Source organism: Spea bombifrons, chromosome 5 (genome assembly GCF_027358695.1).
Source record: "Spea bombifrons isolate aSpeBom1 chromosome 5, aSpeBom1.2.pri, whole genome shotgun sequence".
NCBI classification, from domain to species: domain Eukaryota; kingdom Metazoa; phylum Chordata; class Amphibia; order Anura; family Pelobatidae; genus Spea; species Spea bombifrons.
Window position 1 is genome coordinate 109,810,938 of NC_071091.1, and position 24,745 is coordinate 109,835,682.

At 51.2% G+C, this 24,745-nt stretch overlaps 2 protein-coding genes across 2 annotated transcripts; one reads left to right on the top strand and one right to left on the bottom strand.

Annotated features, from left to right (window-relative positions):
- The first annotated feature begins 2,816 nt into the window (after positions 1-2,816).
- On the top strand, positions 2,817-5,515 carry FOXH1 (forkhead box H1). Its single transcript, XM_053467693.1, has 3 exons — positions 2,817-3,135; positions 3,762-3,866; positions 4,719-5,515. The coding sequence occupies exons 1-3, from the start codon at positions 2,824-2,826 to the stop codon at positions 5,343-5,345; spliced, it is 1,044 nt and encodes a 347-aa protein (XP_053323668.1). The 5' UTR covers positions 2,817-2,823; the 3' UTR covers positions 5,346-5,515.
- Positions 5,516-18,842: 13,327 nt separating this feature from the next.
- On the bottom strand, positions 18,843-23,919 carry LOC128497411 (cytochrome P450 2C37-like). The gene is made up of 9 exons (XM_053467466.1): positions 23,740-23,919; positions 23,250-23,412; positions 22,314-22,460; positions 21,996-22,156; positions 20,856-21,029; positions 20,460-20,598; positions 19,948-20,135; positions 19,359-19,500; positions 18,843-19,077 (listed from the first exon to the last, which is right to left on the bottom strand). The coding sequence occupies exons 1-9, from the start codon at positions 23,917-23,919 to the stop codon at positions 18,881-18,883; spliced, it is 1,491 nt and encodes a 496-aa protein (XP_053323441.1). The 3' UTR covers positions 18,843-18,880.
- Positions 23,920-24,745: the final 826 nt, after the last annotated feature.

Sequence of the window (24,745 nt, forward strand, 5' to 3'; positions counted from 1 at the left end):
TGAGGCGCGCGGGGGTCTGGTGAGGCGCGCGGGGGTCTGGTGAGGCGCGCGGGGGCTGGGATGGCACGTGCCAAGTTAAGCCCAATACAGACAAATGTATGCATTATAGGGAAAATAGTAAGAATGCGTCGAATAATTTAAACGGTTTCTCCCTGGACAGAATAATTGCAGATAAACTTAGTGCACAATGCCAGTCAGCAGCCGCAAAAGCCGATAAGATGCCGGCATCTATAAAACGGGGTATTGATACACGGCAGCTCAGAGGGGATATTATAACGCTGTATAAATATGTGCGGGGCCGAAATAAATCTCTCCCCGGTGACCCGTTCATTAACAGAAACGTCGTCTGAGACGGGAAGAGCGGAGATTTCATTCACAACAAAGGAAGGGATTCTTTACAGTGAGGGCAGTAAATGTACGGAATCCACCGCAGAGAGAGGGGTAAAAGCAGAACACACAGGGGTATAAATGACAGAATCCCGCTCCGGGGAGGAATCAGAACATCTTTGGAGTCACAAAGGAATTTATTTTTCCACCTAATGGCAAAATCTGAAAAATCGTTTAATTAGGGGCTTCTTTTGCCTGCTCTCGGATCAGAAGCAGGGGGATCTGTAGGCGCAGCTGGTGGATGTCAGAGGCCTCGCGCTCCCCACCTTCCGGTTGAGGAAGCCCCACAGATGCTCAATAGTGTTTGGGTCTGGAGAGATGCTTGGCCGGTCCGTCACCTTTACCCTCAGCTTCTTTAGCGAGGCAGTGGTGGTCTTGGAGGTGTGATTGGGGTCGTTCTGTTGGAATCCTGCCCTGCGGCCCGGTCTCCGAGGGGAGGGGATCACGCTCTGCTTCAGTATGTCACGGTACATGTTGGCATTCATGGTTCCCTCAATAAACCGTAGCTCCCCAGTGCCGGCAGCCCTCATGCAGGCCCAGACCACGACATTCCCACCACCATGCCTGACTGTAGGCAGGACACACTTGTCTTTGTTCTCCTCACCTGGTTGCCGTCACGCGCTTGACACCATCTGAGCCAAATACGTTTATCTCGGTCTCATCGGGCCGCAGGTCGTGGTTCCGGTAATCCGTGTCCTCAGTCTGCTTGTCTTCAGCAAACTGTCTGCGGCTTTCTTGTGCATCATCTTTAGAAGAGGCTTCCTTCTGGGACGACCGCCATGCAGACCGTTGTGATGCGGTGTGCGGCGTACGGTCTGAGCGCCGACAGGCCGACCCCCCCCCCAACCTCTGCAGCAATGCCGGCAGCTCTCATCCATCTACTTCCCAAACACAACCTCTGGATATGACGCTGAGCGCGTGCACTCAACTTCTTTGGCTGACCATGGCCAGGCCTGCTCTGAGTGGGACCTGTCCTGGGAAACCGCTGGATGGTGTTGCCCGCCGTGCTGCAGCTCAGTTTCGGGGTCTTGGCGATCTTCTTACAGCCGCGGCCATCTTTATGTAGAGCAACGATTCTTTTTTCAGACCCTGAGAGCGTTCTTTGCCATGAGGCGCCATGTTGGACTCCCAGTGAGAGTAATGCAATAAACAGCTAAGCTGCAATTTATCAGGTGCGCAAATATATCAGCAGATCCATAACGTCCATTAACCCCTTCATCACGCAGGTATTGCCTCAAGATACTCTGCCGCCAGGTTCTAATTTTTCTTCTGAGTTAATTCTGGCCCCGAGTTTCTGGGTTTTGCTCAGATTTATCCGCAATAAATCAGAATTTGTAGTTTCTATAGGTTCCAGGGAGTGAGTTAGAGTGAACAGTCCCCTATATTATATCATATTACATTATATATCATCATATATCACATTAAAATATATTAAATTACAACATATTGCATTATATCATATATTATATTACATTACATTATCTTATACCACATTATATCATATCATATTGTATTACAACATATTACATTATATCATATTACATTACCTTACATTTTATCATATCAAATTATCATATCATGTTGCACTAGATTATACCAAATTACATTGTATTATATTACATATTACATTATATTATATCACATTATATTATCATATTATATTACATTATATCATATATTACATTATATCAATGACATTGCATCATCTTATATCACATTAGATTACATAATGTTATATGATATGATATAAATCATATTAGATTACATTGTATTATATTTTAGCATATTACATTATATCACATTATACATTTCCTTAAATGATAATATATTACTTTATATGATCATATATTACATTACATTAGGTTTTATTTTTTCTTGCATGCATTGAATTTTAGTTTTTATTATATTTCATATATTATTATATTATATTGCATATTAGCCCTGGGGCTTCTAGTTCTCTAATAACTCTTTGAACTCCGAGCCCAGGGTGAACTTTCTTTTGTTGATTTACCTTTTTACTACTTTTTGTTATTAAATGACATCATAAATGTTGAGTTTTAGGGTCATTTAGCATTTAGGGACAGCTAATTATCTTTCTTATATTAGTTTTGGAGGGTCACCCCCACTAGTTGCCCCCTTGTGTATCCTGAGCCACTCGCCCCCTGCTTGCCCTCCTGTGTCATTGTGTGTCTCTGTCACTCTGTCACTGTCTTTTGTGTCACTTTGTTTATGTTGTTGCAATGTTTGTGTTTATTTAAAATAGAAAACATTGTTACATTTGCAATTCCCCTCCTGCCCCAAACACAGAGCCCTGGGGGTCCCTGCCTCCCCCACCCGCTGCCTTTGTCTGTAGGAACTGTGGCACGAGCCCCTCTGTGGGGGTTCATCTGCATAACAACACTGGAGGTGGGGTAAGAGCTGGGGCAGTTCCTATGAATGGGGCAGAAGAAGAGACCCCACAGCACTGTCCACACTGCAGCAGACATGGGAGACCTGGGCTTTAGCTTCCAGCCATGGGACCCCCTGTGCCTGTCTCCCCCGGACCCCTCCATCCTGGACACCTTCCAGCTCTCAGACATGGACAAGGAGCTGGAGGTGGCAGAGGCTGACTCCAGTGTGGGGGACGCAAGGGGCAAACAGGGCAAGAAGAAGGCTTACCAGCGCTATGCGAAACCCCCCTACTCCTACCTGGCCATGATAGCCCTGGTCATCCAGGGAGCCCCCGACAAGAGACTCAAGCTGTCCGAGGTAAGGCATGGCTGGCTGAGCCCAATGGGAGTTGGAGAGGGATGAGAACTGGGGTCTCCAGGCCACCTGAAATCACTCCCAGTGGCAATTTTACTTCGGGTTCACTGCTGTAGCTACCAATGGTTTAAGTGGGGTATACTGGGGGGGGGGGTGTTAATGGGGTGCATTGCTTTAAACAGTAATTAGATAATTTGGGGTACTTAGGATTTTGCTATATCAGGCTGGTTCGTTTTGGTTTATTTTGGGTGAGATCCTGAGGATTTGGGGATTTTCAGAATTCTCCGCTGAGAAATATTACAGTAAATGCAGCAATACCTGAAACTGCCACTGGGGGGCAGAGTCATTCCAGTGGGATTTGGGTTTCTTGCTCGCTGGGGATCCCCGTTTTGTTGCTTTTGTAACTTTTCCTTTTTTCAGAGAATCTGCCCCATTCTTTTAAGTGCTTTTTGGTACAAAGTTTGACAAGTGGTCTTATCACCATAGCAACTAGTGGTATTTCATGCCAATTGCGCCACTCTATAGATCGCTATGGCGATAAGAACACTTTTGCCCGCTTGTGGCCGGCTGGTGCCACGTTTGGCCGCGGGTAATAATATGAATATTAACCAATGACTGTTTTTCTCCAGATCCTGCAGGAAATCAGCGTCATGTTTCCGTTTTTTAAAGGGTCTTATCAGGGCTGGAAGGATTCCGTGCGACACAATCTGTCGTCCAACGACTGCTTCCGGAAGGTACGTCGGTTACCCTGTAATATGTATGACATGAATATATCGGATATCCCCTCTCCCCTCCCAGCGATCTGTGTCCTCTCCCACAGCTCTCCCACAGCTCTCCCCTACACCATCCCTCCTAACATCCCTCTGGATGTTAGAATCTGCCGGCCCGTCAAACCTTAATCAGTCGCTGGTCTCGTCTTAGATTCAGGAGCCGTATGTCTATCCCATGCATGTTTAATCCCCTCACTGTATTACCCTCTACCACCTCTGCTGGGAGGCTGTTCCACTTATCTACCACCCAATCTACCTTCCATTCCATCTAAGCTTCTGACCCTCTAGTTTTAGACCATGGTTCTCCTTTTTACCTCCAAGAGGCTGGGGGGGGGGGATATTACTTCTTTCTCTATCCAAACCTGACTCTTCCATCTAGTATTTGAACGTTGTATTGCTCAGCCCCAATAAGTGTATGGGGGGTCTCTCTCGCTCAGGAGTATCGCCCAGCCCCCCACCCCCAAGCTGCCCCTTACCTGCCTCTCGCCTGTAATCTCCCCCCATCTCCTTCCTGTTCTTTTCAAATCCTCCCCTTTCCTCCATACCTCTTTTTTGGGGTATTCTGTGTTACTGCTAGTTCGGGGGGGGGCAAATTCCAGGCCTCAGGGGGGCCAGATCCAGATCCATATTTACTGGATATCCCAAAGGCAGCCCAATCACGATGGTTGGAACTGATTAAATCTTGTGATTTGAATAAATCCTGGCCTGCCTGTGGCCCTCGAGGCCTGGAGTCTGACATTTCTGCTCCGGATGCTGAATAATTACTCTGTGTCTGATGATGTCATGTCACCCGCTAAAAGCCGTCTCGTTGTACAGGTCCTGAAAGACCCATCGAAGCCTCAGGCCAAGGGTAACTACTGGACGGTGGACGTGACACGACTGCCCCTCGATGCCCTGAAGCTGCAGAACACGGCTGTCACCCACCAGGGCAGTTTCCCCCATGACCTCACTCATTACATCATGAACGGGATACCATTCCGATGCCCGTTGGAGCCAAAGGCCGATAATACCAGTACCAACGTCTCCGGCGTAGGGGAGGCCAAGGACGGGCGCACCGACCCGGCCGGCACATTCCCTCTGGTTCTGTGGAATCTGCCCACATCTTACTCCAAAACCGTCCCGCCCAACAAGGTGGCCCCTCCGAGCATCCACCCTTTGGCTCTCTATCCAAACTTTGCAGCCATTTGTCACGGTAAGAAGCAGCCGCCGGCCCTCAAGGGCCCCTCGTATCCGGAAAAAAGGAAAAGGTCCAACGAAGAGTCGCAGAGACCGTCCCCGGCGAGACCGTTAGACAGCAAAAGAGCGTTCCTGGGGCTTCCTGCTCATAAGACAGTCTGCAACGTGTACGGCTCTCACGCGGTGTACTGGCCCCACCATAACACGTACGGTCAGCTGTGTTCCTCCGGGGTCACGCTACAGCCGTACCGGCCCATGGTGAAATAGGAGCCCCGGCTCGGGCTCCCGGGGGCTTCACAGAAGAGATAAATGCCTCCCGCCGCTTGTATGTACGGGGACCCGTGACGCCTCCATGTCCTATGAAGCATGAGCCGTGTTGTATATATGTACTATTTCTCATAGATGTTTTATTAACTTTATTTGCCCCCTATAAATATTCTTATTCCTTTACTCTGATTTCTTTATTTTTGGTATCACTTTGGGGCAAACTGGGAGGTGGGGAGAGACCGGCCCACGACGGGGAGACGGAAGATGAGAAGGGGTGCTGCTGTGGGCTAGTAAAGCGGGAGGGGCATATTCACAGATCTGTGGGGCTATTATCATGGTGTTTTATATACAAAATAATACCCCATGTGTTATATACACAGTAATACCCCTGCTGTGTGCTATATACACAGTAATATCCCCATGTGTTATATACACAGTAATACCCCTGCTGTGTGTTATATACACAGTAATATCCCCATGTGTTATATACACAGTAATGCCCTCATGCATAGGCATCGCTACAGGGGGGCAATTGCCCCCTAGATTATTCCTTGCACCCCCCACACCATCTAAGCTTATGGGCACACCGGGGCAGTTGCCCAAGTGCCCTGCGGTGTGGGGGCCCCTTGGGGAATCACTTCGCTGGCACGAAGCCCCTTAACCAGTAGCGCATCTATAGGGTGAGGGCGAGCGGAAAGGCCGGCCTTGGGCCTTCAGGGCCTTGCCGAGGAAGGAGCGAGATGGTGATCTCCCCGACCAGCCCTGCTCAGCGGGCGTCCAATCAGCAGCCTGCAGTACCGGGTGGGGAGATCACAATCCCCCTCTAACCGGCCCGACATTAAGTACCGCGGGGTCTGCCATTTCACACCTCGGCTTCCGTGCTCGCTAATCACTACGCGTCGGCCATTAATGCCGGGCACCGGGATATGACGTCATGCCTGCGCTCTGCAGCTATAGCCGGCGCGTAGTTATGAGGAAGCAGGGAAGCCGAGGTGTGAAATGACAGACCCTGCGACCCCACAACTGGATGGAAGATGGAATATAGAAGATGAGACGAGATGAGAAGGGTGAGAGACGGGGAAAAGGGGTGTAAGGGCAGTGTATGGATGTATGAGTGTATGGGAAGTGTATGTATGTATGTATGTATGTATGTATGTATGGGAAGTGTATGTATGTATGTGAAGTGTATGTATGTATGTATGTATGTATGGGAAGTGTATGTACCGTATGTGTGTGTGTGTAAGGGCAGTGTATGCATGCATGCATGTATGTATGTATGGGAAGTGTATGTATGTATGTATGTATGGGAACTGTATGTGTGTGTGTGTGTGTGTGTGTGTAAGGGCAGTGTATGTATGTATGGGAAGTGTATGTACCGTATGTGTGTGTGTGTGTAAGGGCAGTGTATGTATGTATGGGAAGTGTATGTACCGTATGTGTGTGTGTGTGTAAGGGCAGTGTATGCATGTATGTATGTATGTATGGGAAGTGTATGTATGTATGTATGTATGTATGGGAAGTGTATGTATGTATGTGAAGTGTATGTATGTATGTATGTATGTATGGGAAGTGTATGTACCGTATGTGTGTGTGTGTAAGGGCAGTGTATGCATGCATGCATGTATGTATGTATGGGAAGTGTATGTATGTATGTATGTATGGGAACTGTATGTGTGTGTGTGTGTGTGTGTGTGTAAGGGCAGTGTATGTATGTATGGGAAGTGTATGTACCGTATGTGTGTGTGTGTGTAAGGGCAGTGTATGTATGTATGGGAAGTGTATGTACCGTATGTGTGTGTGTGTGTAAGGGCAGTGTATGCATGTATGTATGTATGTATGGGAAGTGTATGTATGTATGTATGTATGTATGGGAAGTGTATGTATGTATGTATGTATGTATGTATGTATGGGAAGTGTATGTATGTATGTGAAGTGTATGTATGTATGTATGTATGTATGGGAAGTGTATGTACCGTATGTGTGTGTGTGTAAGGGCAGTGTATGCATGCATGCATGTATGTATGTATGGGAAGTGTATGTATGTATGTATGTATGGGAACTGTATGTGTGTGTGTGTGTGTGTGTGTGTAAGGGCAGTGTATGTATGTATGGGAAGTGTATGTACCGTATGTGTGTGTGTGTGTAAGGGCAGTGTATGTATGTATGGGAAGTGTATGTACCGTATGTGTGTGTGTGTGTAAGGGCAGTGTATGCATGTATGTATGTATGTATGGGAAGTGTATGTATGTATGTATGTATGTATGGGAAGTGTATGTATGTATGTGAAGTGTATGTATGTATGTATGTATGTATGGGAAGTGTATGTACCGTATGTGTGTGTGTGTAAGGGCAGTGTATGCATGCATGCATGTATGTATGTATGGGAAGTGTATGTATGTATGTATGTATGGGAACTGTATGTGTGTGTGTGTGTGTGTGTGTGTAAGGGCAGTGTATGTATGTATGGGAAGTGTATGTACCGTATGTGTGTGTGTGTGTAAGGGCAGTGTATGTATGTATGGGAAGTGTATGTACCGTATGTGTGTGTGTGTGTAAGGGCAGTGTATGCATGTATGTATGTATGTATGGGAAGTGTATGTATGTATGTATGTATGTATGGGAAGTGTATGTACCGTATGTGTGTGTGTAAGGGCAGTGTATGCATGCATGTATGTATGTATGGGAAGTGTATGTATGTATGTATGTATGGGAACTGTATGTGTGTGTGTGTGTAAGGGCAGTGTATGTATGTATGGGAAGTGTATGTACCGTATGTGTGTGTGTGTAAGGGCAGTGTATGCATGCATGTATGTATGTATGGGAAGTGTATGTATGTATGTATGGGAACTGTATGTGTGTGTGTGTGTAAGGGCAGTGTATGTATGTATGTATGGGAAGTGTATGTACCGTATGTGTGTGTGTGTGTAAGGGCAGTGTATGCATGTATGTATGTATGTATGGGAAGTGTATGTATGTATGTATGTATGTATGGGAAGTGTATGTACCGTATGTGTGTGTGTAAGGGCAGTGTGTGCATGTATGTATGTATGGGAAGTGTATGTATGTATGTATGTATGTATGTATGGGAAGTGTATGTACCGTATGTGTAAGGGCAGTGTATGTATGTATGTATGTATGGGAACTGTATGTACTGTATGTGTGTGTGTGTTTAAGGGCAGTGTATGGATGGATGGGAAGTGTATGTACCGTATGTGTATGTGTGTGTGTATGGGTAGTTGTGTGTAAGGGCAGTGTATGTACGTATGTATGTATGGGAACTGTATGTACTGTATGTGTGTGTGTGTGTGTAAGGGCAGTGTATGGATGGATGGGAAGTGTATGTACCGTATGTGTATGTGTGTGTGTATGGGTAGTTGTGTGTAAGGGCAGTGTATGTGTATATATGTGTTTATGGTAAGGTGTGTGTTATACACACTGTGCCACCCCCCCCCCGTGTCATACACCACATATTACCCGCGTTGTGCATTATATACATTGTGATACCAAGTCATGGGTCATATACACAGTAAACAGGGTGTGATATAGTAATACCCCCTCTGGGGGATACCTCAGGTGATTATACACACTGTACCAGCCCGCTGTGTGTTATGCACACTGTACCAGCCCGCTGTGTGTTATACACACTGTACCAGCCCGCTGTGTGTTATGCACACTGTACCAGCCCGCTGTGTTACGCCGGATCAGGCACCACAGGTGGTGGACCCACGATGCAGAAATATCTCCAAAAACAAGCCGGGATCGAGACAGGCAGCACAGGAGCGTGGTCAATACAATAGCCGGGGTCGGGGCAGGCAGCACAGGATCAAGGTCAAATAACAAAGCCGAGGTCGGGACGGGCAGCGCAGGATCAAGGTCAAATAACAAAGCCGAGGTCTGGTACACGTGGAGATCAATCAATAAACAAGAGCACCCAGAGAACATTAACATGGACTCGTTGAACGGGCAAGGAAACAAGGAACCAGGAAGGTTTAAATAGAGCCAATGGCGGGAGAGCAGGTAAGATGACGTCATCGCGACCGGCGCAATTAGCGTCGTCGCGATGGCAACAATGAACAAAATTTCCTGCCTGTGTTACCTCCGTGAAAGACGCGGAGGAGCCACACAGGCAGGGGAGGTAAAACAACCTCCGTGGACATGCAGCGGCGATCAAACACTTGATCGCCGCCGGCATGTCCGCGGCAGTACACAACGAGATCCTCTCTGCCTGTGTTGCTGCCGCGAGCGACGCGGCAGTGCCACACAGGCAGAGGAGGAAAAAACAACCTCCGTGGACATGCAGCAGCGATCAAACACTTGATCGCCGCCGGCATGCCCGCGGCGGTAAACTACGAGTTCCTCTCTGCCTGTGTTGCTGCCGCGAGCGACGCGGCAGTGCCACACAGGCAGAAGAGGTACTGTTCGGGTGCCGCGAGCATGTAGCGGCGGATCGGTTTTCCGATCGCCGCTGATATGCTGCGGCAGCCCGAACAGAGCTGTCAGGAACCGGGAGGCGTGCCTGCTCTATACGCACGCCCCCTCGTGTGCGTGTAGAGCGCACGTCAGTACCCGAGGGACGCCGTGGGACCCCGGCCGGACAGGTAGGTGTAACACAACCCCCCCTCCCAGGAGCGCGCTCCGGGCGCGAAGGACCAGGACGGTGAGGGAATCGGGCATGGAACCGGGAGACACAGAGAGGCGCGTGCACAGCGCGGGCAGGAACCCAGGTCCGTTCCTCAGGACCGTACCCACGCCAATCGAGCAGATATTGGAGGGACCTGCGGTGCCAACGGGAGTCGAGCACGCGGCGGACGACGTGTTCCTCGTGACCGCGGACAAGGACAGGGGCAGGAGGACGAAGGGACACAGAATAGCGATTAACCACGCAGGGCTTAAGGAGAGATACGTGGAACGTGTTGGGGATACGCATAGACGGAGGAAGAGCAAGGGACACGGCAACCTCGTTGACGCGACGGATGATGCGAAAGGGACCGAGAAATCGGGGACCGAGAAATCGGGGACCAAGTGTCCTACTGGGCTGACGTAGTGCGATGTTCCGTGCGGACAGCCAGACATAGTCGCCGACCTCGTAGCGAGGAGGCGCAGCACGATGCTTGTCAGCAGCAGCCTTGCTGCGGGTCTGGGCCTTGGTCAGCTGGTTGCTGAGGGCTTCCCAATGGGCACGCATATCGGCAACCCGCTCCTCGACGGCAGGAATGCAAGCACCGCGAGCGGCAGATGGCGGTGGTAGGACAACTGGATGGTATCCCAAAGCGGCATAAAACGGCGAACAACGTAAAGATTCGTGGACAGCGTTGTTGTAGGACAACTCGGCCAAGGGTAACAGAGACGACCAGTTGTCTTGGCGTTCATTGACGTATAAGCGCAGGTATTGTTTTAAGGTCTGATTGGTGCGCTCCGTCTGGCCGTTCGATTGCGGGTGATAGGCTGAGGACAGATGTGTCCGGATGCCTAACTTGCAGCAAAGAGTCCTCCAGTATCTGGATACAAACTGGGGACCCCTATCCGATACTACGTGGAGCGGCAGGCCATGCAACCGCACCACGTCTCTGATGAACACATCTGCCAATTGGGATGCCGTGGGTAGCTTGTGCAGGGCAATAAAGTGGGCCTGTTTGGAGAACCTGTCGACCACAACGAGGATGGTAGTGAACCCTTTAGAGACAGGAAGGTCGACAATGAAGTCCATAGCTATATGAGTCCATGGGGTTTTTGGGACGGGAAGAGGCAATAAGAGACCAGAAGGCCGGGTGTGCACGGATTTGTGACGAGCACATCGGGGACAGGTGGCAATGAAGGCGTTGACGTCACGTGTTAAGGACGGCCACCAAAAGGTTTTCCGGATGTGGTACTCGGTTTTGCGGGCTCCGGGATGGCCGGCCAGAGGTGGGTTATGACCCCAGTGGAGGACAGCATCACGAAACCGCTGTGGAACGTAGAGGCGGCCCGAAGGAGGACGTTGGGAAGCGGAGATGTGCGCCTGTTGCATACGGATCCGATGCATCATGGAAGAAGATAAGGCAGAGATGACGCGTGCTTGTGGAATGATGGGTTCCTCTTGGGTGAAGTCACGATGGCTATCGAATTGACGGGAGAGAGCGTCTGCTTTGACGTTTTTACTGCCGGGCTGATATGTCATGACATAATTAAAGCGGGTAAAGAACAAAGCCCATCTGGCTTGTCGAGGATTCAGGCGTCGAGCAGATTCTATATATTGTAGGTTCTTGTGGTCCGTCATGACCACAACAGGCAGTTTGGTACCTTCGAGTAGGTGACGCCATTCCTCAAAGGCCATTTTGACCGCGAGTAGTTCTCTGTTTCCCACATCATAGTTGCGTTCGGCGGATGAGAAGCCCTTTGAGAAGAACGCACAGGGGAGGTATTTGGACGTAGTCGGGTTTCGTTGAGATAGAACAGCCCCAGCACCGTTCTCTGAAGCGTCCACTTCTAGGAGGTACTGTAAGGCAGGATCTGGCCGTTGCAGAACGGGAGCTGAACAGAAGGCTTGTTTCAGTCGCTCGAACGCTTTCACGGCTTCCACGGACCAGTACTTGGGATTAGCCCCTTTTTTAGTAAAGGCGATAATGGGCGCTGCGATGGAGGCATAATTGCGTATGAAGCGCCGATAGTAATTGGCGAATCCCAGGAAGCGTTGAACAGCTTTTACGGTATGTGGAATAGGCCAATCGAGGATAGCCTTCAACTTGCTGGGGTCCATTTCGAGGCCATTAGCGGAGATGATGTATCCGAGAAATGGAAGGCTGTTCTTTTCGAAGTCGCATTTCTCGGCTTTGGCATAGAGGCTGTTCTCACGTAGTCTTTGCAGAACAGAACGTAGATGTATCCGATGGGTTTTGACGTCAGGTGAGTATACAAGGATGTCGTCGAGGTAGACGACTACATGGGAGAGCAACATGTCTCGGAACACGTCATTAACGAAGGCTTGAAACACGGCAGGAGCGTTACAGAGGCCGAAGGGCATGACCCTGTATTCATAATGACCATATCTTGTATTAAAGGCGGTCTTCCATTCGTCGTTTTCTCTTACGCGTACTAGGTTGTATGCCCCTCTTAGGTCGAGTTTGGTGAATATGGTAGCCCCCTTCAATCTGTCATAGATCTCCGTGATTAACGGAAGAGGATACCGGTTTTTTATGGTAATGCGATTTAGACCCCTGTAGTCTATGCATGGTCGAAGGGAGCCCTCCTTCTTGGAAACAAAAAAGAATCCGGCCCCTGCTGGTGAGGAAGAGGGTCGGATGAAGCCCTTCTCCAGGCTCTCTTTGATGTATTATTCAAGGGCCTCATTTTCGGGCTCCGACAGGGGATATGTGCGCCCTCGTGGTGGCATGGTACCCGGCAACAAGTCTATGGCACAATCGTAGGGCCTGTGAGGGGGTAGGCGTTCTGCCTGTCTTTTGGAAAATACGTCCAGAAAATCCCAATAATGTTTCGGCACTAGAAGCTTGGGGTCAGTAGGCTTGATTTCCAAGACGAGGTTCACCCGAGTGCAAGGTAGAGAACAAAGGCGGTGACAGGAGGGACTCCATGCAAGTATCTCGCCTGTGACCCAGTCAATGCGAGGGTTGTGCAGCCTTAGCCAGGTGAACCCCAGTATCAAAGGGGCATGAGGCGACTGTATGAGTTCAAACGTGATGGTTTCTCTGTGGGTTGCTCCAATGTACATAGTAAGCGGACTGGTCTCTTGGGTGACCACTCCCCGACCTAAGAGACTACCGTCCACAGCAGTCACCACAGAAGGAGTCTTTTTGGGACGTAGCGGTAGCCCGTGTCGTACGGCCCATTGTTCGTCCAGAAACACTCCAGCCGCCCCAGAGTCTATGAAAGCGTGGGTGACCACAGAGTGGTCTAGCCACCTAAGCGAGACGGGTATTAACATGCGTTGAGGAGGAGAAATGTTCTTAATGCTTAGGGGTTCTCCTCCTTTGGCCCCTAAGCTCTTTCGTTTCCCGGACGTTGCGGGCATGTACGTAGGAGGTGATCCGCTTGACCGCAGTAGAAACAGAGTCCTTGATTCCTTCGTCGTGTCTTTTCCGCTTCGGTGAGGTGACGTATAGTGCCGATCTCCATGGGTTCCTCGGTGGGACGGCTAGGAGTGGTAGATGGAGAATGAGGACTGCTATGGGAGGAAAACGGCCGATATCGCCTGCCTTTGTCTTTCTCCAAGTGTCTTTCCTGAATGCGCTTATCCACGCGCAAACAGAGGTTGATAAAGTCCTCCAGGTCAGATGGGGGGTCGTGGAACAACAGCACATCCTTGATCTTGTCATTGAGACCTTTCCGATAAGCGGCTCGGAGAGCGCCTTGATCCCACTGGAGTTCACAGGCAAGGGTACGGAATTCCACTGTATATTGGGCTAGAGTCTTATGTCCCTGTTGTAGCTCCAATAAGGTGGTCTCCGCTGTTTCTTTGCGACCTGGCATATCGAAGACTGAACGCAGGGCTGCCATGAAAGCTGGGCAGTCATCCATCAGGTCAGAGTTCTGCTCAATAAGGGGAGAGGCCCACAGCAGTGCTTCACCCTTCAACAGGGAGATAATGAAGGACACCCGTTTGGAGGATGTACAAAACGCCCGTGGATGGTTACGGAAATGCAGCAAACATTGGTTAAGGAACCCCCTGCATTCTTTAGGATCCCCAGCATATTTGTCCGGAAGAGGCAAGCGAGTGGTAGCGCCTCCTTCCTCTGGGCTGGGATCCCTAGGTAAGAAAGACGGTCTGGCAGAGGGAGCGACAGCCAGAGACCGTAACAGTTCAGTCATGGTGTCCAGTTTGCTGGATAAGGACTGTAATTGCGAGGAATGCGACGTAAGAAGCTGGTCCTGCAGGTCCTGGCGGGAGAGGACGTTAGCCATTTCTGCGGGGTCCATAGTATGGCCCGTTCAATGTGTTACGCCGGATCAGGCACCACAGGTGGTGGACCCACGATGCAGAAATATCTCCAAAAACAAGCCGGGATCGAGACAGGCAGCACAGGAGCGTGGTCAATACAATAGCCGGGGTCGGGGCAGGCAGCACAGGATCAAGGTCAAATAACAAAGCCGAGGTCGGGACGGGCAGCGCAGGATCAAGGTCAAATAACAAAGCCGAGGTCGGGACGGGCAGCGCAGGATCAAAGTCGAATAACAAAGCCGAGGTCTGGTACACGTGGAGATCAATCAATAAACAAGAGCACCCAGAGAACATTAACATGGACTCGTTGAACGGGCAAGGAAACAAGGAACCAGGAAGGTTTAAATAGAGCCAATGGCGGGAGAGCAGGTAAGATGACGTCATCGCGACCGGCGCAATTAGCGTCGTCGCGATGGCAACAATGAACAAAACTTCCTGCCTGTGTTACCTCCGTGAAAGACGCGGAGGAGCCACACAGGCAGGGGAGGTAAAACAACCTCCGTGGACATGCAGCGGCGATCAAACACTTGATCGCCGCCGGCATGTCCGCGGCAGTACACAACGAGATCCTCTCTGCCTGTGTTGCTGCCGCGAGCGACGCGGCAGTGCCACACAGGCAGAGGAGGAAAAAACAACCTCCGTGGACATGCAGCAGCGATCAAACACTTGATCGCCGCCGGCATGCCCGCGGCGGTAAACTACGAGTTCCTCTCTGCCTGTGTTGCTGCCGCGAGCGACGCGGCAGTGCCACACAGGCAGAAGAGGTACTGTTCGGGTGCCGCGAGCATGTAGCGGCGGATCGGTTTTCCGATCGCCGCTGATATGCTGCGGCAGCCCGAACAGAGCTGTCAGGAACCGGGAGGCGTGCCTGCTCTATACGCACGCCCCCTCGTGTGCGTGTAGAGCGCACGTCAGTACCCGAGGGACGCCGTGGGACCCCGGCCGGACAGGTAGGTGTAACACGCTGTGTGTTATACACACTGTACCAGCCCGCTGTGTGTTATGCACACTGTACCAGCCCGCTGTGTGTTATACACACTGTACCAGCCCGCTGTGTGTTATGCACACTGTACCAGCCCGCTGTGTGTTATACACACTGTACCAGCCCGCTGTGTGTTATGCACACTGTACCAGCCCGCTGTGTGTTATGCACACTGTACCAGCCCGCTGTGTGTTATGCACACTGTACCAGCCCGCTGTGTGTTATGCACACTGTACCAGCCCGCTGTGTGTTATGCACACTGTACCAGCCCGCTGTGTGTTATGCACACTGTACCAGCCCGCTGTGTGTTATACACACTGTACCAGCCCGCTGTGTGTTATACACACTGTACCAGCCCGCTGTGTGTTATACACACTGTACCAGCCCGCTGTGTGTTATACACACTGTACCAGCCCGCTGTGTGTTATACACACTGTACCAGCCCGCTGTGTGTTATACACACTGTACCAGCCCGCTGTGTGTTATACACACTGTACCAGCCCGCTGTGTGTTATACACACTGTACCAGCCCGCTGTGTGTTATACACACTGTACCAGCCCGCTGTGTGTTATACACACTGTACCAGCCCGCTGTGTGTTATACACACTGTACCAGCCCGCTGTGTGTTATGCACACTGTACCAGCCCGCTGTGTGTTATGCACACTGTACCAGCCCGCTGTGTGTTATACACACTGTACCAGCCCGCTGTGTGTTATGCACACTGTACCAGCCCGCTGTGTGTTATACACACACTGTACCAGCCCGCTGTGTGTTATACACACTGTACCAGCCCGCTGTGTGTTATACACACTGTACCAGCCCGCTGTGTGTTATACACACTGTACCAGCCCGCTGTGTGTTATACACACTGTACCAGCCCGCTGTGTGTTATACACACTGTACCAGCCCGCTGTGTGTTATACACACTGTACCAGCCCGCTGTGTGTTATACACACTGTACCAGCCCGCTGTGTGTTATGCACACTGTACCAGCCCGCTGTGTGTTATGCACACTGTACCAGCCCGCTGTGTGTTATGCACACTGTACCAGCCCGCTGTGTGTTATGCACACTGTACCAGCCCGCTGTGTGTTATGCACACTGTACCAGCCCGCTGTGTGTTATGCACACTGTACCAGCCCGCTGTGTGTTATGCACACTGTACCAGCCCGCTGTGTGTTATACACACTGTACCAGCCCGCTGTGTGTTATACACACTGTACCAGCCCGCTGTGTGTTATACACACTGTACCAGCCCGCTGTGTGTTATACACACTGTACCAGCCCGCTGTGTGTTATGCACACTGTACCAGCCCGCTGTGTGTTATACACACTGTACCAGCCCGCTGTGTGTTATACACACTGTACCAGCCCGCTGTGTGTTATACACACTGTACCAGCCCGCTGTGTGTTATACACACTGTACCAGCCCGCTGTGTGTTATACACACTGTACCAGCCCGCTGTGTGTTATGCACACTGTACCAGCCCGCTGTGTGTTATACACACTGTACCAGCCCGCTGTGTGTTATGCACACTGTACCAGCCCGCTGTGTGTTATACACACTGTACCAGCCCGCTGTGTGTTATACACACTGTACCAGCCCGCTGTGTGTTATACACACTGTACCAGCCCGCTGTGTGTTATACACACTGTACCAGCCCGCTGTGTGTTATACACACTGTACCAGCCCGCTGTGTGTTATACACACTGTACCAGCCCGCTGTGTGTTATACACACTGTACCAGCCCGCTGTGTGTTACGCACACTGTACCAGCCCGCTGTGTGTTATACACACTGTACCAGCCCGCTGTGTGTTACGCACACTGTACCAGCCCGCTGTGTGTTATGCACACTGTACCAGCCCGCTGTGTGTTACACACACTGTACCAGCCCGCTGTGTGTTATACACACTGTACCAGCCCGCTGTGTGTTATACACACTGTACCAGCCCGCTGTGTGTTATACACACTGTACCAGCCCGCTGTGTGTTATACACACTGTACCAGCCCGCTGTGTGTTATACACACTGTACCAGCCCGCTGTGTGTTATACACACTGTACCAGCCCGCTGTGTGTTATACACACTGTACCAGCCCGCTGTGTGTTATGCACACTGTACCAGCCCGCTGTGTGTTATACACACACTGTACCAGCCCGCTGTGTGTTATACACACTGTACCAGCCCGCTGTGTGTTATGCACACTGTACCAGCCCGCTGTGTGTTACGCACACTGTACCAGCCCGCTGTGTGTTACGCACACTGTACCAGCCCGCTGTGTGTTACGCACACTGTACCAGCCCGCTGTGTGTTACGCACACTGTACCAGCCCGCTGTGTGTTACGCACACTGTACCAGCCCGCTGTGTGTTACGCACACTGTACCAGCCCGCTGTGTGTTACGCACACTGTACCAGCCCGCTGTGTGTTACGCACACTGTACCAGCCCGCTGTGTGTTACGCACACTGTACCAGCCCGCTGTGTGTTACGCACACTGTACCAGCCCGCTGTGTGTTACGCACACTGTACCAGCCCGCTGTGTGTTACGCACACTGTACCAGCCCGCTGTGTGTTACGCACACTGTACCAGCCCGCTGTGTGTTATACACACACTGTACCAGCCCGCTGTGTGTTACGCACACTGTACCAGCCCGCTGTGTGTTACGCACACTGTACCAGCCCGCTGTGTGTTACGCACACTGTACCAGCCCGCTGTGTGTTATGCACACTGTACCAGCCCGCTGTGTGTTATACACACTGTACCAGCCCGCTGTGTGTTATGCACACTGTACCAGCCCGCTGTGTGTTATACACACTGTACCAGCCCGCTGTGTGTTATACACACTGTACCAGCCCGCTGTGTGTTATACACACACTGTACCAGCCCGCTGTGTGTTATGCACACTGTACCAGCCCGCTGTGTGTTATACACACTGTACCAGCCCGCTGTGTGTTATACACACTGTGCCAGCCCGCTGTGTGTTATACACACTGTACCAGCCCGCTGTGTGTTATGCACACTGTACCAGCCCGCTGTGTGTTATGCACACTGTACCAGCCCGCTGTGTGTTATACACACTGTACCAGCCCGCTGTGTGTTATACACACTGTACCAGCCCGCTGTGTGTTATACACACTGTACCAGCCCGCTGTGTGTTATACGCACTGTGCCACCCCCGCCGCGCGTAATGCGCTCTAACACCCCCGCTATGTGCTAGATACATCGTAGCTCCCCGCTGTGGGCTCTCCAGGGCACTAAAGGCCTGGCCCGTGGGCTGAACCCTGGGTAACGCAGAAAGACGCCACGCCTGGGGGTAAAATGTTTAAAGTGCTTTAGTTTTGGATTTCGTGTTTTTCACAGACAATTTTCTGAATAATTCTACATTCGTGAGCAAGAAATCAGCGTTTGAGATTCTCGCTGCAGACCCCGAAGTGCGGCTTTAAATTAAAAAAATTTACAGAAATCTTTAGAATTTTCACCAAAAGCCTTTCCCATAAAACAATTGGTATAAATATCTTATTTTTACAGACAGAAGCCACGTAAGGCCCTCCGCTTTGAGATATCCTCGCAGCAGTACAGCGTTATGGGCAGTGGCGGTGGTCTCTGATGAGGACATGGTCAGTTGGAGACCACCGAGCGAGGGACGGCACACAGCTCGGCGGTCCCAATGAGCGCTGCTTTTCGGCTTTTCAGAGATTTCAGGTCGTACGGCTCAGAACCCGGGGGCAGGCGGAAGGTGAATCTCTGGAGCAGAGCGGAGAAGAAGAGGAAGAGCTCCAGCCGAGCCAAGGGCTCCCCGAGACATGCGCGCTTCCCTGCAGAGAGAGGGGAGAGCGGGCGAGTGAGACAAAGGGTGAGTTTCCGCTCTCTGTACCCAGCAGGTTGTCCAGATGCCACAGGACAGGGTAACAAGCTAGAACCCCCACGCTGAAACCCCAATACACAGTCCAGACTAATGGGGGCTGTTGTGAGTCTGCATGAACCTATAATGGCGTCATTGGCCATTGGCGGGACCCCCACTAGGGGCTGTGGCCAGTAGCACTGGTTGCCAAGTGTATCCGTGCTTCTTATAGGTGGGCACCGATTTATGACTCACCTGCAGAGAATACCATGAAAGCCGATTTTGTCAGGAAGAGCCCCTCATCGTCCAGGAAATGCCCTGGGTTGAACTCCTCAGGGGTCTCCCATTGGGTGGGATCAGTCAGCACCGAGGAGAGGAACGGGATGACTCTGGTGCCCTGGTGGGTGAAACATCAGGGTTAGTGATACGCTTGGGGCAGGGCTTGGGGCTTTGTGTGGAATTACTGGGAGCAGCCATGTTGGTTATCGGGAGACCTCTGCGGAGGCTTTTTGGTTTCCCCGTTCTTACAGCTAGATGCGCTCTTCATGTTCCCGAGCAGTAAAAGGCCACGGTTAACCATTTCAGCATTACATAAATCTTTGTGACGGGTTTCATAACTTAAGAACATGAGGCTGTTCTGCCGAGTGCCCAAAGTGCCTCGAGCCTCCGGTCGGCAGCTAGGAGGAAATCCTTTATGACAAATATCTGGCAGAAGAGAACTCGGAATGTTTAAATAATAATAATTATGGATATTCAGATTATGTTTGCACCAAACCTCTAACGTTCACCAGCCTCTCTGCTTATGGGTGCGCTGCGGACGTTCTGCCCCGGGGTGGGCATTTACCTTGGGGAGGGTGAACCCTCTGAACTGAGTGTCCGTGGTAAGCACGTGGTAATGGCTGATTGGCGCCAGATCCAGCACCCGCTGACACTCGTGGATCACGGCGTTGGTGTACGGCAGCTGGGCTCTGTCTGTGACCCCGGGAAGGCGCTGGGGCCCGACGACCTCATCAATCTCTCTCTGGACCTTTTCTAGAAGGAACAGACCGCAAACTGGTTTGTAGAAGGAGTCTGGGGTTTATGTGGGAAGTCCTGACGTGCCCCAGCACGGAGCCCGAAAAAACGTTCCCGGCCCACAAGACTCCTCAAATATTCCAGTGATTCAATTGGTTCTAATAACGGTTGTTATGGAAACTGTGACTGGTCAGAAAGTAAAGATATTCTCTATGGAGCCACCTGTACTCAAGCAGGATACTTCAAGGAGAAAAGCACCAATCGGGACGCTCAGATAACACTTAAAGCTTCTGACCTGGACAACTTCCTAAATCTACAGCTTTGAGCGGCTCCGGCTCTTACCCTGGATGTGGGGCAAGTGGGCCATCAGAACGAGAAAGAACTTCAGTGTAGTCGGGGTGGTGTCCATGGCCCCAACCAGCAGGCTGTTCGTTAACATCTGTAGGCTGAGTTTGTTGAAGATGCTGCCGGCTCCCGGCTCCTGGAGAAGACAAACGACGCCGGTCAACTCATTCACCAAGAGGAAACGGAAGAATTAGAATCCCAGCTCCGTGAAGCTCAGGAACACCCCCCCCCCAAAAAGGAATAATCTGGATTTATTAATGGGATGAATTTTGGGGATTTGTGTAACTTTTTGTTGTTTTAGGAATTAGTAAAAGTTGTGAATGTGTTACCGGGGGCAACTGTGTGTTTTCTTTTCAGGAGATGAAGGCGATTCCATAAGGGGTAAATAAATACCTCTTTCATCTTCAACAGGAAATAGTCGGTAAAGTCCCGGGGGTTGCTGTGGTCCAGAGCATGCTCGTGGAAGTGCACCTGATCCTGGACGAGGGTCCCCAGCTCGCCCACTTCTTTACACAACTTATCTTTGATGGTCGGCAGCTTCAGGAGAACGGGAAACAAGTTGCAGATCTGAGGGGGGAGATCAGATAAAATTTTACCCCGTGTACAAACTGTATAACATGAGTAAGTATAGTTGCTAATGTGATAATATCTTGGGTGCTGCCAGCGTTGGGGTGATACTGCGTGCAGTGGTACTGTGCTGTCAGCGGTGTGATGGTGCTGCACAGTCAGCGGTGTGATGGTACTGTGGTGTGATGGTACTGCGGTGTCAGTGGTGTGATGGTGCTGCGCTGTCAGCGGTGTGATGGTGCTGTGCTGTCTGTGGTGTGATGGTACTGCGGTGTGATGGTGCTGTGCTGCCAGCGGTGTGATGGTACTGTGGTGTCTGTGGAGTGATGGTACTGTGGTGTCTGTGGTGTGATGGTACTGTGGTGTGATAGTGCTGTGCTGCCAGCGGTGTGATGGTACTGTGGTGTCTGTGGTGTGATGGTACTGCGGTGTGATGGTGCTGTGCTGCCAGCGGTGTGATGGTACTGTGGTGTCTGTGGTGTGATGGTACTGCGGTGTGATGGTGCTGTGCTGTCAGCGGTGTGATGGTGCTGTGCTGTCTGTGGTGTGATGGTACTGCGGTGTGATGGTGCTGTGCTGCCAGCGGTGTGATGGTACTGTGGTGTCTGTGGTGTGATGGTACTGCGGTGTGATAGTGCTGTGCTGCCAGCGGTGTGATGGTACTGCGGTGTCAGTGGTGTGATGGTACTGCGGTGTGATTGTGCTGTGCTGCCAGCGGTGTGATGGTACTGTGGTGTCTGCGGTGTGATGGTACTGTGGTGTCTGCGGTGTGATGGTACTGCGGTGTGATGGTGCTGTGCTGCCAGCGGTGTGATGGTGCTGTGCTGCCAGTGGTGTGATGGTACTGTGGTGTCTGCGGTGTGATGGTACTGTGGTGTCTGCGGTGTGATGGTACTGCGGTGTGATGGTGCTGTGCTGCCAGCGGTGTGATGGTGCTGTGCTGCCAGCGGTGTGATGGTACTGTACCTCGTGAAACATAGAGCGTATGTTGCTGGAATGTCTCCTTGTGGTCTGTATCAGGTGATGCAGCTTCTTATCCTGATATTCACACTTCTCCCCGAACACGATTGAGCTCATGATGTTGGTGACAGCGAGGGTCAGGACATGCATGGGGTCAAAGGGCTGCCCTGCAGAGGGAGGGGGTTAGTGACAGCGGCCCCCGAATCACAGCCAATGTGTAAGGGGCTCTTTTTACGAGTTTTTGAGCCACATTTTGCAAACTGGATAAGCGGGACGGAGAAAATGTGCTAAATTCCCGCGGCTGCGCATGGTCAGCCATCTTACCGGCTTTCTTGGCTGTAGCTTGTATGAGAGAATCAGCCTCTTCCAGAACTCGATCTTCCATGATCTTCCTCCCGACGCCAGCGTTACGCAGAGAAGATAAAATGAAGCGTCGGAACGGCCGCCACGTCAGACTGGCGCTTAAGAAACCTAGAAAAAAAACAGAGGGCTGGAGGACCCGGAGCGATGGGGCGAGAGGCCGAGCCGGAGCGATGGGGCGAGAGGCCGAGCCGGAGCGATGGGGCGAGAGGCCGAGCCGGAGCTCTGTGATGACATCATATCTTTATATCTTCGGATTTCTGGGATTTGTTAATGGTTTTATAAATTAGGGTCGGCCGCACAGGCAGAGAAGGTCTGCCGCGCGATCTGCATGGGGCGGAAATCCTGAATATAAGACGGGACCGAAGACTGACTCGCTGACTCGCGCCCCCTTATAACGTAAGCCTGGCTGATTTCGTCGGACCCCGGTGACCCCGGTGATAACGCCTCCGCAGACACCGGCTTGCGTTAGGTAAATATTGATGACCAAAATCGTGAAACCAGCCAGGTGTCCCCATAACAGCCCCCAAGGGCCGCTTATTTACCAAAACTAACCCTTATGGGGAAAAGGAAATAACTCAGATCTGCTTTATATAAGATCCTGACCTTAAATAAACATCTGGCGCATGTTCCACGGAGACATGGAATCTGCCGGCAGATCGGCCCCGTCCGGCCCCCGTCTAGCCGCCCGTTTCTCCTGCTGTAACGACTCAAACCTTAATCAGCCATTGGTCTCGTCTTACAGGAGCCGTATGTCTATCCCATGCATGTTTAATCCCCTCACTGTATTACCCTCTGCTGGGAGGCTGTTCCACTGATCTACCACCCAGTAAAGTAAGGCACATGAGGCCACAAGCTTTCGCAAGGTGTTACTCGGCACTCTACAAGCAGAGCTCTTACTGTATCCCCCGCTGTACACGTCCTGCGTAGGGTATTTGGGGCGGCCGCTGAACTCCTCGCCGTGATTCACGAGGGCGTCCTTCACCACCTCGTACCCGCAGAGGACAACGGTCGGGCTCCTCATCTTCCAGAGGGTGAACGCGGGGCCGTATTTCTTACTGAGCTGCACAGACATGGTGGGTGAGAAAGGCTCATGGGCATTATAGTTCAGATTTAACCCCTTGGTGCCTAAACAACCAAGAGGAAGAGCGCAGTGAGCTGGAGAGCTGGAGAAGCGGCGCTCTACTCGGAGTGTCAGAGACTTCCGCGGCGGGGACGTTAAATCAGGGAGAGTAAATGCAAATTCCCAGTTTAGTGAATAAACCCCTTTGTGACAGTCCTGGACCTCCTCTACGGGAAGGCGGATGATCGGCAGAATACTATGTGTCTGGGGGGTTATCGGTATCATCCTGACTCCTTCCAGCAGTTCCCGGGGCAGAAAGCTACTTACCTCGGGGTAGTATCTGGAGGCGGCGTTCTTTGTCAAATAAAAGGGGTTCCCCAGCAGGGGCATTGGGGGCGGCCCCGGGGGCAGATTGCGGTATCTCTTTTGCTGCTTCCAGAAGGAGACGAGGAAGAGGAGGGTGAGGAGGATGGAGATGAAGGAAGTCAGGAGGAGGACGAGTGCCATGGCTCTGCAAGGGAGGAAGCAGTCAGAGAATGCCCCCCGCCACGGAATATGAATAACCTATAATAATGGACTATTCGTGGGGGGCAGTATAACCAGACTGACCATACAAATTAGACCGGGTGGTCCGGCCAGCCCCCCGACCAATGCCCCCCACCGGGCGTCCTGTATCGGCCCCTCCACCTCCCACGTAACGGCTGCGATTTTACTAAACTGCTCTGAGCCTAAAACACGACAAAAACGGCAAAACACTCGTTATCTGCTACGCTTTTCTGTAAATATCTTGATATTCATATATTTAATGGGTTTTTTTAACATTTTTTTTCTTTTTTACATACATTTTGATCCTCGCGTCGGATACAGGAGAAATTCCGGTGCTGAGCGGTGCGCAGGTCGTCGGCTCACGAGGCCGGTTACGCGGCTCTGTCCTGCAAAGCGTGGATGATGGGACTTTAAGTGCCTTCGGGAGAATAATGATGGAAAGTAAGATCTTAACCGTTAATCACTTACTTTACGGACAGAAATCCCGTCTCTCCGGAGGATGGCGAGTCAAGCCAGAAGCTCAGCGAGTGACACTCAGCGAGTGCTGCTATTACTTCTAATTAACAGGCGGCGGCTGATCATATGTCTTATTTAAGGCAAATGAGGGGGCGTGTCTATAGGATGACAGACGGGTGATGCAAGAGAAATTGTACAGTTTATTTTTAAGTTGCCCATTGTGGTCGGGGAAAGTCTGATTTATGCAAATTAATAATTTTAACAACAAATAAAAATACTTGGAGTTCCGTTAATTGCATGGTGCGGTCGGCAGAGAAGGCAGGGAAACGTT